This window comes from Aphanomyces invadans (genome assembly GCF_000520115.1).
Source record: "Aphanomyces invadans strain NJM9701 unplaced genomic scaffold supercont1.19, whole genome shotgun sequence".
NCBI lineage: Eukaryota > Oomycota > Saprolegniomycetes > Saprolegniales > Verrucalvaceae > Aphanomyces > Aphanomyces invadans.
This window is the reverse complement of record NW_008580164.1, coordinates 462,981-476,558: the sequence shown is the minus strand read 5'-3', so window position 1 is coordinate 476,558 and position 13,578 is coordinate 462,981. Positions and strand designations below refer to the sequence as shown.

The 13,578-nt window shown below is 53.5% G+C and overlaps 5 protein-coding genes across 7 annotated transcripts; 2 read left to right on the top strand and 3 right to left on the bottom strand.

The window, feature by feature from the left end:
* Positions 1-67: 67 nt before the first annotated feature.
* On the bottom strand, positions 68-2,758 carry H310_08974 (hypothetical protein). Of its 3 annotated transcripts, XM_008874911.1 has the most exons (4): positions 2,414-2,758; positions 1,607-2,362; positions 1,291-1,548; positions 68-1,242 (listed from the first exon to the last, which is right to left on the bottom strand). In XM_008874911.1, exons 1-4 carry the CDS (start codon positions 2,712-2,714, stop codon positions 269-271), a joined length of 2,289 nt encoding a protein of 762 aa, XP_008873133.1. In that variant the 5' UTR covers positions 2,715-2,758; the 3' UTR covers positions 68-268. The 3 variants fall into 3 exon arrangements, with proteins under 3 accessions (XP_008873133.1, XP_008873131.1, XP_008873132.1); XM_008874909.1 differs by having other exon boundaries at positions 1,607-2,758; XM_008874910.1 differs by having other exon boundaries at positions 68-1,548.
* Positions 2,759-3,179: 421 nt separating this feature from the next.
* Positions 3,180-7,535, top strand: H310_08972 (PEK protein kinase). The gene is made up of 3 exons (XM_008874907.1): positions 3,180-5,363; positions 5,417-5,479; positions 5,539-7,535. The coding sequence occupies exons 1-3, from the start codon at positions 3,222-3,224 to the stop codon at positions 6,937-6,939; spliced, it is 3,606 nt and encodes a 1,201-aa protein (XP_008873129.1). The 5' UTR covers positions 3,180-3,221; the 3' UTR covers positions 6,940-7,535.
* Positions 6,944-7,534, bottom strand: H310_08973 (hypothetical protein). The gene has a single exon (XM_008874908.1). It carries the CDS (start codon positions 7,520-7,522, stop codon positions 7,028-7,030), a length of 495 nt encoding a protein of 164 aa, XP_008873130.1. The 5' UTR covers positions 7,523-7,534; the 3' UTR covers positions 6,944-7,027.
* Positions 7,536-8,108: 573 nt separating the features above from the next.
* On the top strand, positions 8,109-9,989 carry H310_08971 (hypothetical protein). The gene is made up of 4 exons (XM_008874906.1): positions 8,109-8,723; positions 8,781-8,915; positions 8,961-9,493; positions 9,544-9,989. The coding sequence occupies exons 1-4, from the start codon at positions 8,127-8,129 to the stop codon at positions 9,809-9,811; spliced, it is 1,533 nt and encodes a 510-aa protein (XP_008873128.1). The 5' UTR covers positions 8,109-8,126; the 3' UTR covers positions 9,812-9,989.
* Positions 9,990-12,426: 2,437 nt separating this feature from the next.
* On the bottom strand, positions 12,427-13,093 carry H310_08970 (hypothetical protein). The gene has a single exon (XM_008874905.1). The coding sequence runs from the start codon at positions 13,028-13,030 to the stop codon at positions 12,626-12,628; it is 405 nt and encodes a 134-aa protein (XP_008873127.1). The 5' UTR covers positions 13,031-13,093; the 3' UTR covers positions 12,427-12,625.
* Positions 13,094-13,578: the final 485 nt, after the last annotated feature.

Here is a 13,578-nt window from a genome sequence, read left to right as displayed (position 1 = left end):
CAATAAAAAACATTTGAAACGACCAATACTAGCACTTTAGCATAGAGAAGACATTTAAAATAGGTTGGCCAAGAAAACAGACGTTCGGCACCACGAGAGTTCCGTATAATTAACCGGATGCTGCCCTTCTATCCGGATGATTCAGTTGAATCTCGGATGTGCCGAGATGCACGTCGAGCATCGAACTCGCCGATGTGGATCACGCGCTCTCTGCCGCATCCCGTGTCAACGGCAACATGGACCTCATTCAATGACGAGAGCTTCTTGATTACCGGAGACCATCCATCGTGCTGGCGATGTCCTCCATGGGCAAGCTAGCCTTGTGGCGGCGCATGGTGTGAAGTAGCCGTTCGCGATCGCCTTTGTCGGAGCCTTTCGTGCGAGTCAACAGATCCATGCATGCAAATATCGCTTCACCAGACAACGCGACGTCGTTCGAAAAAGCCATCGTCAGTAACGCTTGACAGTCGTAGAAGAGGTCCGAACGCGCCGACAACACCAACGCCTGGGACAGCACTGTCGAGTCGAGTGGAAAGAGTCCCGGGAACTCGACCATCATGCCAAAGTACGACAAAGTCGTCGGGACGTTCTCTCGAATAGGTTTCGGCGCCGCCGCCCGACACTGCTCGACCGTGCGGAACACTGAAGAGACCGCGTTGTAGCTGAGGCTCATCGACTGCGTCCATTTCCGAAGAATGTTCTTGGTGGTTGGTAGGTCCGCTGCTTCTGTGGCATGTACCAACGCCTCTTCCAGCAGTTTTTGATGCTGCAGGTCGTTGCCTGCGCTGTACTGGGCCAACACTTCGTCTGCAAGATGCGACGTTGCCGTCTGTCGGAGTGCCGCATACAAGAGCGAGGCGAACACTGCCTCATCCAAGCGGAGTCCTTCAGTCCAGACACAACATCGCCAGACCTGCATCGCATCTTGCATGGTTTCCATTGACGTAGACTCGCGCAGGCGTGCCTGGATCGCTGCAGCCCACGCGAGGGGGGCGTTGTTGATAACGCGAGGAAATTTCTCGTAGAGCTCGTACAGGGTCACGCCCGTCAAGGTTGACATGACTGCCGTCATATCACGCTCGGTCGCCACGACCCCATAGTACTGCATCTCTTGAAGCAGCATCAACACAACGTCGGGCACAGGTTGCTGGCGCTGCTTTGAAATATGCTGGAGCAACGTGCCGCTCCATTTGAACCCGACGTTCGTCGCGTCGCCTTGGCGAGCCATGACCACCTCTTGAGCTGGCACAAAACCTTGAATCGACAGCACGTGTGACAAGATAAAGTTACCTTGGTTGGCCGCTTTGTACTTTTGTACAAACGCGGCTCGTAGCCGTGGGTCGGCTGCTGTAGCGACGACATGGCCGTAGGTAACGTCCAGCAGCGGCAAGTGCCGCGATTGGACCGTTTCCAGGAGACGCATGGCGGCGACAGAATCGCCATGGATGGCCGCCGCGCTCAAGGCTGCTGACACGTGCTGCGTGGACCGCGGAAACACCGCAGCATTTTCTTCATCGAACACCAATTCCCACAAGTCCGTGGTCTCCTCTACACAGGTACATGGGACTCAATCAGCAAGGTTACTCATGGGGGACGGCATTCGGACCATTGTCCCGCTCGGACGCCAGGAGGGCAGCAACCAGGTCCATCGTCGTTTCAACAGTTGCAACGACTCGGTGCTGCCGCATGAATGACAGCTCCGTGGCCACTTGCAGTGCCGTATCCGACGACTTCTCGCCACTGCAACTGTCCATGAGCAAGTAGTTGGCCACGTCAGGGGCTTCAAGCGCGTACGCGGCCTGCATGCGGCAGTACAGCTCGGTCAGCTGATGGTGCACACTTCTGTCACTTGACGATGCCAGGATGTAGAGCAGGGACCTCATGACGACGGTGGATGCTTTGAGGGATGGAGCCCACACGCCTGAGTTGTACAAGTCAACAACGAGCTTGTGGTAACTTGTGGTGTCGGTTCCGTTGTGGCGCAGGGCTCGAAGGACTTGCTCAGACAAATTGTCGTCAAGGGTTACACTTGTGCGCTTGATCGAGTTGAGGAGGTTGGTCAGTTCGTCCAGGTTGCATTGTTGGAGGCAAAGTTGAGCCGCGGAATGGCATGAATCGACGAGAACAATACGCGAAACCGCATGAGACGGAAGTGCTGCCAACATCTCGACCGCCTCGACGGCAGTCTTGACATTGCTCGTGCTGATTGCGGCGAGTAGAAGCTGTTGTGCAAACAGACTCGTTGTTCTGTGAAGCCAAGGTGCATCGTGCTTGCCCATGTACAGCACGCGATAGAGCACATGAATGACAGCATCATAATTTTGGGCAGCATTGAGGTCGCGGGCTTCCTGCCACAACAGATCTATCAGACCCTCAGTGAGGATGCGAAATCGCGAAGCACGGGTCCACCAACCTTCGTTCGCGTACTTTCGAAGGAGTGTCATTGCATGTGCCTCGCGCATGTTGTGCAGCGCAACTTGCTGCTTCTTCCACGTGGGAAACTTCCGCTCATACTGGAGTTGCGCCATACGGGGGACCTCGGGAAAGGCAATTGCAGTATGGTCGCCGACAGAGCGTTGGAGGCGTGCGTTGTATCCAATGCTAGCAGCACTGGACACATGACGGACTAGATGAAGCCTTGTAGCCAAGCAAGGTTGCGTCCATGTCGAGGCGGTTGCATGGAGAAGGGCAGTGGGTCGCAAGCACGGCTTCATGGCGCGCGTTTCCCACCCTCAAGCACGTCACAGCCAGGTTTCAAGGACAAATTTGATTTGCTAAAAATCAACCAATGAACGAATTTGACGTGCTTTGATTGGCTATTGATTAAAATTGCTGGTGGTTTTTTGTCAACCTGCTCAGGTGGCGTGCGTTGCTGGAACCATGGTAACTCACGCAGGTAAGGAGCCCTTGTCCCCACCCTCCATGTGGTATAGCACGCATTTTGCGTCGAGGTCTATGATCTTCGCGAAGGAAGTCTTTGGATGGACATGAGGGTGGCTGTCCGGTCGGTCGTCGATTGAACGCCATCTAGAACGACAGTCACAAAGCGGAATATTTGGGTCTGTTTCGTGGAAAAGTAAAGATGGGGTACATCGTGTTTTATTGTACCATGACACACATTCCATTACAATTTTCAAGATGTACTGAGCCACGTGGATTTAAAATTTCGCCGGGGGTTGGCCCATTTTCCTTGATCACATTAACGCGACAGATTCAACAGGATGCGGACGGCTGCGTCTTGCCGCCGCCTCTGGACGCTGCCGATCGTGTACCTCATGATGTACGTTCTTGAAAGAGTCTCTGGGCGTAGCGACACGAATGAGGACGACGTCAGCAGTACAGAGATTCACCTTACGACGCCACGTGGCCGAGAAAGGGCAGTGCTCCTCGTCGGCCAAATGAGCGGCCAGTTGATTGCATTTGACGCGTGGACAGGGGAGATCATCAACTCCATTAACTCGGGTGGTGCGCTGGTATCGAATTGCCGCACTGACATCATGCAGGATCTCCATTCTGATGGCAGTTTGTCGGCCTTGCTGCAGCCGTCGGCGCGGCAAAAGAACAACGTGGCAACATCCATCTCTTTGCAGACGCCAGAGAAAGCTTTCGACCAACACAATTTTGCCCCTACGATGGATGGTCGTCTGTACCACTTGAGCGAACACGACGGAGAATGGAAGGAAGTTTTCCTGTCCACATCGCGCCTCCTCCAGTCCAAGAAACCTCTACGTGCCAAGGACAACCCAGAGCTGTCAAACGTGGTGTTTGTGGCCGAGAAACAACAGCGACTGTTCACGTTTGACGCAGACACTGGACAAATGTACCCTTTCTTTTCTGCCGATGCCACTGCCGCCGCGACTGCATTCTCCAACACTGTTTCGACAGAGCAACCGTCGACCGTGTTGATGGGCCGTGTGGACGTGACGACAAAAATGGTCAACCTCCACGATGTCCTGGATTTCAAATGCGTCACTGTGTCCGAGTATTTTGTTCAGTTCGCTGCGACCGCCCAATGTGACGTGGAGAAGACGCCAGAGTCTACCGGCACTCCTTGGATTGAGATGGAAATGTCTGCTGAGTCGAACGTGGTGTCGTTGGCAGGTTACGACCCAGACTCTCGCCGCATCTTGTGGAAGTGGAATTCGCATGTCGATCTCACCATGGTGTATGGTGTGCTGCCAAAGCAAGGCATCAAATTCTTTCAATGGGACGTCGCATTGCCCGTCGGCGTCGACGATGCCGAGTCGGCAACGCAGTCTCTCGACCGCGATGACGATGACGTTGTCGATTCAAGCTGCCCCACACCGCCACCCTTGGCTCCATCCAAGTCGTCATCGGTCCAAGCCACCGCCTCATCAGCCGTCGCCACCATCCACCGCTCGCCTCGGCCCAACTTGCTGTATCGACACATTGACGGCCAACCGTATCTGCTTCCATCCCCAAAGGACTTGTCGCCCGCAGACAGCACGTTCCTCGACAACGGAACAACCAAGAACAACGCCATGAGCGGCCATTCCATCGTCGTCAAGCGCCATCAACAGCAACGACCCTGGAATTTCAAAACCGTCGAAATTGATGGCGAAAAAGGCGTGGTGCTTACATCCAAACATGTCGTGAGCATCGTATTGGCCGTCGCCGTCGTGGTCATGGTCGTGGCATATGTCTTCTACCGCAAAGGACTGATTGCCAAACCCGATTCGCCGTCTCCGCAGGACAGAGACGTCCCACCGCTTGTTTCAACTCCATCCCCGTCGCCACCGTCAACCCCCGTCATGTCCCCTCGAGCCGAGCCAGAAGCGAGCCCAGGCAACGCCTCAAGTCCGCGGAGCCCCAAGAGTCCATTGCTTCGAAACAAAACTGGTCTCGAACATCTCATGCGCATGGTGACACCTGCGAAAATGCATCGTTCCCTGTCGTTTGGTGGATTTTCCCATGCACCTCCACCCCATCGCCCCAATGTCCATAATCACAATGGAGGGTCGACGCATTCTCCGACTGAATGGCTCATGTCGCCCAAGCCACCCGTTCGTCTCTCGGACATCAGTGCCGGTGACATCTCGGGAGATTCGGCCCAGAGTGGTCTCGATGGATTCCAACTTCCAAGTCCCGTTCCCACGAACGCACCAACGGCCCCGACTACCTCGTTGTCGTCGCTTCCGACCACGACGACGGAAGAGTTCAGCAAGATTTTGCCGTACATTTGCCGAGGACGGTTTGCCAATGAGTTTGAGGAGCTCTCAACGTTGGGAAAAGGCGGGTTCGGCCAAGTCATGCTGGCAGAGAATCGCTTGGATGGACGCAAGTACGCGGTCAAACGGGTTGGCTTGAGTCTTCGCAATCAAACCAAGACAACGTTGGAAAAGGTAGCGTTGCGAGATTCTTTTGGTGCAGTCGACGTATCTCATGCTCACACTAGTTCCTGCGAGAAGTCAAAATCCTGGCGCGGCTCGACCATACGTACATTGTGCGGTACTATCAGGTCCTGTCCCTTCCCCCCGTCTTTTATAATTGTGTGGCTGAGAGCGATTTATTGTACAGGCGTGGCTCGAAGAGCTTGGAGAAGATGAAGTCGTGCCAGCCATGAGCGACGCGGGTGGATCGTATGTGACCACCGCCAACTACACGCGCCGTGACGGAGCAGGGACTTCGTCGGAGTACTCTGCACGCAACATGTTGCAGCGCCACTCGTTCGACGAAAAGAAATTTGCCAACGATGATGAGGACATGAGCACGGACTCGCTGTATGCCCCACGTCGGTTCAGTGGTCAACGCGATAATGACGGCGATGACGAAGACAGTGGTGGGTTTGTGTGGGATCGCGAAGGTGGAGACAATGCATCGATGGAGCAGTGGTCGGAGCAAGATCTGTACAAAGACGACAGCACAGTGAGCGTTCGACGAAGCGCTACGCGAAACACAACCATGCAACGCTACAGTCGTCGTCCGCGGGGAGAAAAAGCGACTACAGCAACGTCGGTGGTCCCATTGATCGACCACTGGCTGTACATTCAAATGCAGTACTGCTCGGAACAATGCCTTGCTGACGTTCTCCTCGCCCCCGGTCGCCGCAACTACAGTCACATGCTGGAAATGTTTTTTCAAATCGCGAGTGCCTTGGAACACGTGCACTCCCTTGGGTTGATCCACCGGGATTTGAAACCCCAAAACATCTTTGTGATGGACAGCGACACGATCAAGCTCGGCGACTTTGGGCTATCTCGGTACGCGGGCGGCGGCAACTCGTCGTCCGACGGAATGGACCCGCCGACGGTGCCTCTGGCCAAGCAGGACTCATCGACGTGGAGCATGGACGACGAAAAGACCGTGGGCGTTGGGACCTACTTGTATGCGAGCCCCGAACAAATCTCGGGCGAGACGTACAACGCCAAAGCCGACATGTATTCGCTCGGGATGATTTTGTTTGAAATGATGCATGAACCATTTGGTACGACCATGGAACGTGTCGTCACCCTGCGCAACCTCCGCGAAGGCAACCTTCCACCGTGCTGGCTGCAAGACCATCCCCCCGTGGTCTCGATGGTGACGTCGCTCGTGACGACGTGCCCATCAGACCGACCTTCGGCATTCGACGTGGTCACGTGGTGCCAGACTCAACTGCACTTGAAGAGTTCGGCCAAGAATGGATCAACCAGCAACAACAATCACCACAAAACCCACGACGACAACGTCCACGTGTTGCAAGTGGAGGCAGTCGAGTGGGACAACAGCACAGTCTGTCACAACTTGCTCCTGGCGCTGTGCGATGTCATCCGAGCCATGCCATCCGTCGTGATCGTTGCTTGTGGCCTCAAGCAGCACATGAGCTACGGCCAAGTCCTCGAGTTTACGTTGCATGTCGATACGAACCAAGTGCTGGCTCAAGTCCAAGACGCCATCGCCGCCGCAGAAGGCGTCAAGCACGTTGAGTTGTTGAGTTAGGACGTCCCGAGATTATCCAAGTAATATTTTAATTTAGAACTGACCTTTGCAATAGATATATGGATGAGGAGTGGTTGGACACAACAGACTACGACAAGCATGATACATGCGCAAACGAGGACGATGAGGAACCGTACGAGGACCCGAGGGCAGGTCGTCTCGGTGGAAGACCGTAGTTGCCGTACTTGTCGTCACTGCGAGGGTGGTGGTAGCGCGGCACGTCGTCAAACGATGGCTTGAAGTGATGATGGCGATCAGGTACTGATGATTGCCCTGAGGACCGTTGACGAGCACGATGTAGTGCGCTCAGCAAATGAGACCGTTCTTTTGCCAAGTACGCGATCACATCACCTTTGTTGGATGCGCGAGCACGGATGTCAGCATGCACCCGGTGGACGAACGAGTAGTACGTTGCCCGATCGCCCGAATGGTCCTGCTTGAGGAAGTACGCATACCTCGACACAGCCTGGTTTAGATAACTCATGTGGTTTGGATCTCGCGCCGCAGACTCTTGCATTCGACCGGAGAGGACGTCGAGGGCGTCCAGTTGGTCCAAGAGTTGAGCAATCGCTTCGATCCCCATGCCAGCCAGAGCAAATTCCCAAGTGCGTTTCTTGTGAGCCTGGAATGACCTACACTCTGTTTCGTAAGTGTAGGTCACGTGTGTATCTGCAGTTCCTCGCAGCATCGGTTGCGGCATCAGGCATTTCATGCCCAGGCAAGACGTTGCGTGAGCGATGCTGATCGCGTATCGACCAGCGACTTGGCATCGAGCGATGCACGCAGTCAAGTTCAGGTACAGTCGTAGCAACACTATCGGGCTTGGAGTCATGAACATTTCGGATGGACAATTCCAATAGCCAATCAAATCCCGTTAAAATCCAGAGCGGCCAATCAGATGCACCGAAGCAAATGCCATTGACAGAAAGGTCGCCTGCACTTCATGATAAAGCAAGGCATCGTCATGTCAAGAGTGCGTTCCATAACGATCATCATGTATCTTCCTCATGGATTCTCGGCCTCGAACATGTAGTCCTCGGGAGTCGCACGGCTTCGTTGGATTTCCAGTCGAAATTCATATTCATCCGCGTTTCTTATTCAGCACTGGTTTCGACAGTAAAAAATACGGTTAGAATTTGAGTTATCCGGATGGCCCCATTTTCCCACCTAAAGCGTTCCTGGTCAGAATGAAGCGATCGAGGGTAGATGGTGGCAGCAACAACGAGCACGATGCGGATGTCAAGACCAAGGATGTCGAGACAGATGGGATCGGAAGCTTTGCCAAGGCATCGGACGACGTCATGCGTGATCGACGGGTTGCAAAAGCTGTCGCTTCATCCACACGCTTGTCAGAATTGAAGCGCCACTCATACGCTTTGAATCAGAGCTTTTATCAAGGCATCAAGCTGCAGTCTTCGCAGAATGGCAAAGGATCGTGGCTCGAAAACATGAAGGAGTACCTGTCATACGCCCAGGAGATCGACGGTCGATACGGCGATCACCGCGGTGTTCTATTGACGTTCGGAAGCGGAGATTGTGGCCAGCTCGGCCATGGCGTCGAGGAAGAAGTCGACATGTGCGTAAAATTTCCTCGTCCGATACAAGCCCTTTCCATGCACCGCATCGTTCGAGTGGCTTGTGGGGGTTTGCATACGATGGCGCTGACGCACGAAGGTTCCGTGTTCACGTGGGGCTGCAATGACGACGGTGCTCTCGGTCGCGTCGGCGACGAAAATCTGCCCGGTCCAGTCACGGGGTTCCCCGACAACACGACTATCGTGAATGTGCGTTGCTCTAATGCGTGTACATAGTGTTCGATTCTCACGGCCATCGCGGATTAGATTGTCGGTGGCGATTGCCATACAGCAGCCGTGACTGCAGACGGGTCGGTATTCACGTGGGGCTCGTACAAGGACAAAGAAGGCAAACTGTGGTGTGACGGCCCGACTCCCAAGGACACGTTCAAGAAGAAGCAGGTTGGACTTTCAAGTCTCCTCCTTCCAGTCTTATCCACTGGCTAGATGACGCCGTATTTGTTGCCTACACTGGCCAACGTCGTCGACATCAAGTGCGGCAGCAGCCACAACCTCGCACGGTGCGCCGACGGGCACGTGTACTCGTGGGGCCTCGGCGAGATGGGGAATTTGGGTCGGCCCGTGGCTATGGAGATTCGCGATGCCGACGGCGAGTACAACGTGTCGCTGGTGTTTAACGACCATTTGACCCCCCAGTTGGTCAAGTTCAACGGGAAATCATTTGGGTGCAGAGCGCTCGGCGCTGGGTCGTATCACTCGCTGTTTGTCGCGAACGAGTCGGGCGGTATCTATACGTGTGGGCTGAACAACTACGGCCAACTGGGTCTGGGCCACGATGTGAACCAGACGGAACTGCAGCTCGTGGAGGCCCTGAGCTCCAAGAATGGCCTGCTCGTCGAGGGAGGCACCCATCACTCGGTTGTATTGGTCAGTGACGGCACTATTTACACCTTTGGCCGAGGAGACAGCGGCCAGCTGGGAACGCTGGACGACCCGTGTACTGGGGTTTTCAAAGACAGGTGCGTTTGTCCGAGAGATTGGTTGTCTTACTGAAGTGTGTCGTGCTTAGCCCACAAGAGATTCAAGTACCTGGGGTCAAGGGGTTTCGATCGATTGCGTGCGGATCGAACCACGCACTGGCTGTGTCGGATCAAGACACGATTTACTCGTGGGGATACGGCGACATGCTAGCGCTGGGTAACGGCGTCGAGAAGGACGAGCTCAAACCACGCCGCCTCGACTGGGCCAAAACTAAGTTTGGCGACGCGCGGATCTTGCAAGTGTCTGCTGGCGGACAACACAGTGCTGTCGTGGCGGAAAAGGGCACCGCCAAATAGATCGAGTCGGGCATGGAATCGTTTGAAAAATGGCCTTACTACGTTCGCTGGTCGACTTTGACTCCTTGTTCGCATTGCTCCAGATCGCATCGAAGAGACGACTTGCACGTCATGCAGCCAAGCCTTACGTCTTGCTCTGCACTCTCTCCACCCTGTCCGATGCGATCTCTCTGCCGGCGAAAGCAACTTTGGGGGCCCAGGTTTCTGCCGCCGTTTCCGCTTAAATTGTGATTTATCCGGATAAAATCATCCAAACTGACAAAGAAGGGGGTATCAAGCCAAAGGAGGGTGCACCACGTGCTTCCACGACACAAAAAGGGTGGAAAATTTGAAGATGGTCGCGCTCAATGGCGCGCAATTTGCTACGCTCCCAGCGGCGATCAAGGCCGTTAAGGTGGATGCTGCCTTGACGAAGCATGACGCTCAAATTGATCGATCCTACAAGCGCGATGAAGCGAAGCGATTGATCTGTCGCAATCGCACTCATCACGGTTGCACGTGGAACGTCGAGGTCATCAAAGATACGACTCTGGGTACATGGACGATTGTGTGTGTGGACTCGACGCATTCCGAAAGCTGCGAGAGTATTCGGAAATCCGATGAAACGAAGCAAGACGATGCTAGCGCGATTGGTGCTGGAGGGACCCGATATGCGGCGAATCCATCGGAGGCATTATTGAGGCTCGATGCACCCTCTCGACCACTATTCCAATCAACTTTTGGGAGGCGTAACTTCACATTGACTCAAGACATGCGATGGGGAAGTGCGAAGGAAGCTTCAAGGGCAGTGAATGATTTCGCCTTATTTGCGCAAAAGAAGCGCGCCCGTATGGACAAGAAGACGAGCGGCGGTCGCAACAAGAAGTATGTGTGTTCCTGTGAAAGCTGTGGGTGGTACGTTCGATTACTTCGCGCTCCAAAGGCTGAGAGCTGGAAGATTTCGTCGATGAACTTACAGCATTCGGACTGTTGCGCGGGGAATGCACAGCCTACAGCGCGCCAACTAGCGGACATGGCGTCGTTTCGGCAAGCTGTCGTCACCCACAGCAAGGCAAATGGGAAACTCCTCACGGAAGAATTTTTGTCATCCACAGAAGAAGGCATCAAGATTCCGTTGCGATTGGCATATCGTGCCAAGAAGCTCATCGCTGTACACTCGCAGGACGACCTAGTCGAGAGCTACAAGTTCATCCCATCCCTGTTGTCGTCATTTGTTGCGAAGAACTCGCCATCGATTGCTGATTACACCTCAGACGAAGTTGGGCATTTCATCCGCACGTTTATCATGCCCAATGTCAGCCATCAAGCACTGCCCGCCCTGCAAAAGATCCTCGGCATTGAAGTCATTCCTTGCACCGGGCCAGATTACAAGGGATACGTGGTCATGTTACTTGGTCGTGATGGCAATTTTCAGCCGCAGATCATTGCGCTTGGCTTGGTGCCGGAACCATCAACAGAGCACATCCATTGGTTCATGACGCGTGTCCAACGGGGCGTTGCCGTTGACGGGTACCCCATAGTGTGCACTGTGTTGTACCCTGGCGTCGTCGAAGGTGTTCGGCGGGCTAATCCCGAGGCAGTGATTCGATTTTGCATCAAGAGTTTGATCGATATGTTGAATCAAGACAAGTCGATGACCAAGTTGGGTTCAGCGGAGATGCTTGTGTGGGAGCTCCATTTTCAGGAAACGGAAGTGGGCTTTGTCGAGACTATGCATCAACTGGAACAAGTGAACGAGTCGGCCGCTAACTACCTCCGCAAACTCGATCCATCGTGCTGGACGTCGTACAAGTACCAACCCTCAACACAATATTTCAAGTGGTCAACGACGACGTACACAGCAGGTATCTTTGCGCTGCTGACTATTAACTCTACTCATGGCGTTGCGAAGGAATGCATGGATCGACTCCGGACGGATGCGATGATGCGCCGTTCGATATACTCTACAACTACTTGACCCGAATGATGGATATGACGTTTCTCAAGAGCCAACTGGCGGGTAAATTGGTAGCCGCGTCAACCGTCCTTACTCCAGGGGCCCAGGAGGTGTACACTGATGAAGTGAACGAATCCTTGCAGTATACCACGCGCCCCAGCGATGAGTTGGTCGCGTACGTTTGGAAATCTGGGACCCGACCGAAGGCCAACTTCCGCGTGCACTTGGGCGAAGGGACTTGCACTTGTTCGAGCATGTATCAACTGGGAATTCCCTGTCGCCATTTCATTGCTGCGGCAAGGTATTTTGGTCAAGATCAGGTATGGACGTCACTCGGACTTGCGTCTTGGGATTGAATTTCGTTGCGCTTTAGCTGATTTTGGATCATGTTGGTGCGATATACAAGACAGATACGTACTTTGGTGCGTTTCACAAAGCGCGGATTGAAATGCCGCTGGAAAGTGACCTAAGCAAGGACCAAACGCTCCTGCCGGCCATTGTCGAAGGGAAAGCGGCTCAGTCGTTAAAACCAAAGAAGACGAGAGCTGCGCCAGTCGATGTGAATCCACGCAAGGAAAAAACAGCCAAGACGTTGGTCGTGCCATCATCCTTACCTGTTTCCACCGATTCCACGACCGAAATGGACATGACCATGATCACAGCCATGAGTTTGAGCATGGGAATTCCGGGGCTGACCCCGCAAATTCTTCAACAATACCCAATACCCCCTCATGCATATCTGCAGCAAATGCAGATGCAAATGCAAGAGCAACAACCGTCGCAGTCAAACCCACCATCGTCTGCGTCGGGATCTGGGTTTTCCATGGTTTAAGTAATGCATTACGACGTATGGCTGAATTCAACAACACTTGGCGCGGCTATGATTTGTTGGCTTTCTTCTTCTGGGCGTGGACGGCTGTGAGAACTTTACGCTTGAGCGCTACACGATGCACGTGCACAGATGCCTTGTTGGCTTTCGGCTTGGTGGAAGGAGCGTGCAATTTTTTCTTCGCCGCGACAGAAATGCCGTAGTTCTTATCCAGCACAAGCTGTAAATCCTTTGCTTCAACCAGCGTTGCACGACGGTGCTTTGCCAGTCGACCGCTTGCCGCCGCAACGTCATGGACGAAATCAGTCGCCATGTCCATGAGCAGTTCGTCAACCCCGGGCTGCAGAACAAACTTTGGATCGACCTCTGCCAGAATCTTCTGCAGGTAGTCGTTCTGGTTCACGTTGCCGCCCATGTAGTTTCCCAGCGCATTTTGAGTCCCTCGCCGAGCCATCCCCTTTCCTTGATCGGGCGTTTTCGTGCGGAAAACCTCCACTACGTTATACGTTATCAAGAGACTATAAAATATCAAAAGTCATTTGGTGGCTTGCATATAACTTGTTTTCTGAATGTTTTCTGAATGTCTTGACAAAAATATACGTAAATTGTACAGTAATTCACCCGTAAATAACAACCCACTGGTCATAAAATTATCAGAGGTTTATGACTGTGGTCATGACCAAAAAGTTTGATATCCTGGAAAACAATGGAATGTGAGAGGTTTTCGCTTTGATATTCACAGTAGTCGACGGCACCGAGGTGACCAGTGATTAGGTTTATCGTAAATATTGCACATGAGAGTAAGTGATTCGAAACCAAATGAATGATAGAATATAAATGGAGGTTTGCATTTGTAAAGGTAAAATGACTCACACTCTGAGCTTCGTGCGGTACGTGCAGTGCGAGCTTCGTCCGAGAAGGAAGGCAATAGACAGATTTCGAAACTCACTCCGTACATTTCCCGTCCCGTAAAATTTTACGGGACGGGAAGTACACGGATTT